Consider the following 4,974-nt stretch of genomic DNA (forward strand, 5'->3'; position numbering starts at 1 on the left):
TATCTTTTATCGATGGAATGATTGTCACGATCATCCATTCATCGTAAGTTTCCTACGTTGGTCGTGTGTAGAAAGATTGACAACACGAAAGGTTCTGATCATTAGATCATCCCGTAGGCCCCACGGGTCGTGGCAGAGGAGAAACGAACTCTCCCTGTGGAGACTGGAGAGGGTGAGTGTCTAAAGGACGCCAACGGGTGAAAGGCGCCACCTTAACCGACGCACACGGACAAAAAGACGAGTCTTAAGGGGGCTTAGGTTTTTTTGGGAAGCGACTATCAGCAGAATCACCCCAATCCACACCTTTTCCAGCAAATCTCTGTTGACATGTGGAGCAGGAATCCTCACCGTGTCCCTCTGAGCTTCAACCCTCTCTCTCACGCTCAACACGTGCCAATCTTTTAGTACGGCTGCTCAGTTACCACATGATAATTCAATTTCCAGCCCCCTTTTCTCTGTCTCTCTCTCTTCTCTTCACCACACAATTTCCTCTTTCTCTTCCTTTCGATATTTCTACTCCTTTTCTCTAGCCTTTCAATCATCCGCAGCAACGAAAGGAGCTTCTGTCAGTCACTGTATCGAAAACATTATCTGCGTCCAAGATGAGCCAGTGCGTCCCCAACTGGGACCTCGACGAGAATACCAATTCAGCAAGGATGGCGATCCACGGAGACCTCAATGCCGAATCCACTCCCACTGAAGAAACCATGTACTCCAGCACTCCCTATTTTCTCTCGTTTGTGTTGTCCGTGTATACACCGTGACTCCGTATATTTACTCCATGAGCTGTTTGTTGTAGCAGGTTGGACTACGAAGTGGCGGAGCTGACATGGGAGAACGGCCAGTTGGCCATGCACGGCCTCGGCCCCCCTCGTGTGACAGGCAAACCGACCACTAAATACGGGTGGGAGAAGCCACGCGCAGGAGGCACGCTCGAGTCTATCGTCAACCAGGCCACGTGCGTGCCGCCTGGCAAGACGCCAGAGGATCTCGTGCTGTGGCTCGACCACCACCGGGCGACCGCCAACCTGACCATGGACGCTCTGGTCCCTTGCTCCAACCCTACCCACTCTGCGGACGAGAACTCGACGCAGGTACCGGATCCAGACCCGACGAGCGGCGGGGCGTTAAGGCATATCGGATCCTGGGTCGGGTCGTGCAGTGGAGTGGTGGGGAAGAGAAAGGAGGCAGCAGCTGCCACGGCTGCGGCCGCGAGGAAGCGGACGAGAGTCGCGAGCAGCCTCAACCAGAGCGTGAGCGGGAGCGAGACGTTCGGGAGGGAGAGCCGGCAAGTGACAGTTGACACGTGGGAGATGGATACGTCGCCGGGTTCCCACGAGAACACTAGCTCTAGGAAGCCGCTGTCCTCCCGAACTCGGCCTACGACCGTTGACGACCATGACTCGGTATCTCATAGCAGACCTCGGGTAATTCTCTCTCTCTCTCTCTCTCTCTCTCTCTCTCTCTCTCCGTCTGTCTGATTTTCTTGGGTTTTGATTGTTTTGGGTTGGAGAAGAAGGAAGCAGGAAGCGAGGATGAGAACAAGGGAAAAACGGGAAGACGTTCGATTTCTACCAAACGGAGTCGAGCTGCAGCAATCCATAACCAATCCGAACGCGTAAGAAAATATACACATATAAAAATATTTTCAGTAATATAAAAATGGGTTTTGCTAACGTAAGCTTTTAAAGGTCTCATGGAGTTGCCGATCATCCATCTGAACCGTTCATTCATTGTAAGGAGCAAACTATGGTGTAAAAACAACACCAATCAGATGATTCTAAACGTCCGATCAATCTCATGGAAAGTCGACAGCCAATATTGAGGGGAGAAACGAAATATCTCCTATCATCATCTCCCCCTTTGTATTGCTTATGATTCCAAACCGGCAATTTTCTTTGATCTATGGCCCGTAAATGACAGATGGTTGTAACAAATTGGCCTCGTCAACGGTTAGGATCGGCATTAGTTTTGTACCATGGCTTGCTCTTAGTAGTTATTTTCAATGAACCGTCATGAACAATGATTGCGCATCCTACGTGTCATTTAAAAGGTCACTGGACCTTTAAAAAAAATAAGATATGTTCAGATTCTAGCTGTTGGATTTGGGTTTGGGTTTTTTTTTTTTATTTTTTTCGCCTGATCCAGACCGTTTAGTTGATAGGATCTCCAAAAGCCAGATGCCACATAATCCCCCAGAGTGAATATTTCAACCCTTTGATTATGTAAAGGTTCTAATGAGCAGCTATTCATGTAAATGGCTAAAGAGTCGTATCACCGAATGGTTGAAATAATTCGAGTTCTCTGTATCATTGGAAGATGACTCAGATTCAACAGCTGAAGTGGACGTGCGTTGTATTACATCTAGTAGTATCCGGTCATACCTTTGGTTTTTTTTTTTTTTTTTTTAAAAAGACCATTCGTAGAGGTAGATGTAAGTTATTTGCAGTGTGTTAATCATACTTGCATTTGGATACGTGAACGTTCCAAGTAATAGATCTGGACGGCTCTCATTCATTCCGGTCCACTCTTCATGGGCCGCAGTGAAAAATTCAGACGTTTGGATGATCCTATCCATCCAATCAACATCTTGCTAAATTGACAATTGGGATCATTCAGAACTGCCAGTTCTAGTCATTAATCTGAACCTTCCATTAAGTAGGCCTGGCCATGATTTCTTATAGCTGTCAATGATAACTTGGATGAGATGATCCCCGCCATTCCATTCGTTGCTTAAAAATCAAGGTTGAATTTGGATGGATAGGATCATCCAATCGCCTGATTTTTTATTTTTTTGGTGGCTTCAGATTGATTGAATGGAGGGACGTCCATGTTCCTGTAGCATAGTAAACAGTCCTCAAATTGCTATTTTGATGAATGTCGTTTCAGAAAAGGAGGGATCGAATCAACCAACGGATGAAAACGCTGCAGAAGTTGGTGCCGAATTCCAGCAAGGCATGTAGAAAAAACCGTCCTTATATTTAGTGCTTTGTTTCCACCCATCCTTTTTGATCTCTCGTACCCAATTTTGCCACTTTTGGGATTGAAATAGTACACTTTCATACTAATTCGACAAAATGGTACAAATGGATCTACGTGAGCAAATAAAAGCGGCTAGGCAATGCTACCAGCGGTAAAGAAAACGTGCGAAAGATCAGAACCGTTCATGGTGCAATCCCCATCTTGTATAATCGCTATCCAAAGATCAGGATGATTTTATCACATGAATGGCCAAGAGAGGGCAAGAGAAATTGAACAACAGTTCTATATATATGCTAGTGGCCCGTTTGATGATCATATCAGCGTGATTTTCAACACATTGAATCTTCATAGTGGAGATTTCCTAATGAGCGGTTCAGATCTCTCTTACATGTTCTTCATGAGGCGGGTTCTATTAGCAGTTTCTCCTTTTATAATGTCATGTTCCTAGCAGGACCCGTACCAACTTATCGGGTCTTTGTTATTCATACAGACGGATAAAGCATCCATGCTTGATGAAGTGATAGAGTACCTGAAGCAATTACAAGCCCAGGTCCAGATGATGACTAAGATGAGTAGCATACCTCACATGATGATGCCCATGACCATGCAACAGCTACAACTATCCATGATGGCCCAGATGGGCATGGGCATGGGAATGGGTATGGGCATGGGTGTCATGGACATCAACTCCATGAACCGGTCCGGCCACGCTGCCACTGCCGCTGCAATTCCTTCCATGATCCACCCAGCTGCCTACCTTCCCATGACCGCCTCGTGGGACACTTCCGGCGACCGCTTACATGCTTCGAGCGGAGTCTTGCCGGATCCTTTTGCCACCTTCCTCGCCTGCCAAACACGGGTAAATCAAGTGCACCAGAATCATACTTAAGACAGCCAATATGGAGATTATACACTGAGTTAATGTGTATACGTGCATGGTATGTGGTTTGGAATATAACGAGTGTTGTTTTTTTTTTTTCAGCAGCAGCAGCAGCCCATGAATTTGGAAGCTTACAATAGAATGGCAGCTTTGTATCAACAGCTACAGAATCAATTCACACAACTCAATTCGAAGACTTAGGAAGTGTGAGTAGAGTTATAATCATAATCATGTGAGGTTCTCTAAGCCCGCAAGTGTGTAGAGCCCCGCCCATCTTTATGAAAGCACACGTGCTAGTATGATAGACATGTGTGGGATCTGAGATTTCAATCAGGTGGGCCACACTGATTAGATTTCCTGGCTTAAAAGTAAGGTAGTTTCAATCCTTAGGTGGACCACGGATTAACAAACCGACGGGTAAAACAATTTTCTTTCGAAGCCCCGGGGTCCAGACAATCCTGCCCACTTGTTGTGAAGTTGGGATCTCTCACGTGTCTAAAATACTGGCACGTGTGCTTGCTTGTAGATGTAGGCTTTAAAAAACTGTAATCATCGATGCTGATAAGAGTTTCGCATGTATATTTGTTTTAACGTAATTGGATTCATTTGTTACTTGAGATTTGTAAGCTCATAAAAGCAAGTATAGCCTTTTTGGAGTTTGTATTATTTCTCTCTTCGTTTTGTTCAGTTACAATAATGTTTTGAATGCATCGGATGTATTATTCTAAATATTGGTCAAAACCAACCCATCTCCTCTCACGTTCAGTGGCCATTGAAGCGAATCAGGGGGAACGAAACATAGACCGAAACTGACTGAAATAGAGTTTAAGTTGGGGTGAGTCATACGTGTTTCCGTCCTAAAACTAAAAATAAAAATTAAAAAGTTACATGAGCTTTTACCATAAGAGAGAATGCTGTCCAGATACTCCAAATTCAAATACCTGTTTGTCACGTAAAGAAATCTTTTTATTTTTTTAAAATTTTTTTACATTGTGATTAGTCCAGTCATTGTTCACATTGCCAGTACTGTTGTACTAAAGGTTGTCTATGATGATTTGGCCCACTAACATTGTAAAAAGCATTTTTTTTAAATTTTTATTTTTTTTAAATTT

The 4,974-nt window shown here is 44.5% G+C and overlaps 1 protein-coding gene and 1 long non-coding RNA gene across 10 annotated transcripts; both read left to right on the forward strand.

The window, feature by feature from the left end:
• The first annotated feature begins 459 nt into the window (after positions 1-459).
• On the forward strand, positions 460-4,528 carry LOC131233182 (transcription factor UNE10). Of its 9 annotated transcripts, none has more exons than XM_058229798.1 (6): positions 461-709; positions 800-1,427; positions 1,514-1,618; positions 2,890-2,955; positions 3,473-3,850; positions 3,971-4,528. In XM_058229798.1, exons 1-6 carry the CDS (start codon positions 603-605, stop codon positions 4,061-4,063), a joined length of 1,377 nt encoding a protein of 458 aa, XP_058085781.1. In that variant the 5' UTR covers positions 461-602; the 3' UTR covers positions 4,064-4,528. The 9 variants fall into 9 exon arrangements, with proteins under 9 accessions (XP_058085787.1, XP_058085781.1, XP_058085785.1 ...); XM_058229802.1 differs by having other exon boundaries at positions 3,473-3,841; positions 3,968-4,528; XM_058229803.1 differs by having other exon boundaries at positions 1,520-1,618.
• Positions 1,625-2,397, forward strand: LOC131233184 (uncharacterized). Its single transcript, XR_009165114.1, has 2 exons — positions 1,625-2,053; positions 2,097-2,397. It is a non-coding gene; the product is annotated as an uncharacterized LOC131233184 (long non-coding RNA).
• Positions 4,529-4,974: the final 446 nt, after the last annotated feature.

Source organism: Magnolia sinica, chromosome 18 (genome assembly GCF_029962835.1).
Source record: "Magnolia sinica isolate HGM2019 chromosome 18, MsV1, whole genome shotgun sequence".
Classification (NCBI taxonomy): Eukaryota; Viridiplantae; Streptophyta; class Magnoliopsida; order Magnoliales; family Magnoliaceae; genus Magnolia; species Magnolia sinica.

What these genes read in the sequence shown, in the direction of transcription:
- LOC131233182 (XM_058229798.1), top strand. Translation starts at nt 603, where the DNA reads ATGAGCCAGTGCGTCCCCAACTGGGACCTCGACGAGAATACCAATTCA. An exon ending in ACTCCCACTGAAGAAACCAT is followed by an intron (nt 710 to 799) that starts GTACTCCAGCAC and finishes TGTTTGTTGTAG; the next exon opens with CAGGTTGGACTACGAAGTGG. An exon ending in TATCTCATAGCAGACCTCGG is followed by an intron (nt 1,428 to 1,513) that starts GTAATTCTCTCT and finishes TTTGGGTTGGAG; the next exon opens with AAGAAGGAAGCAGGAAGCGA.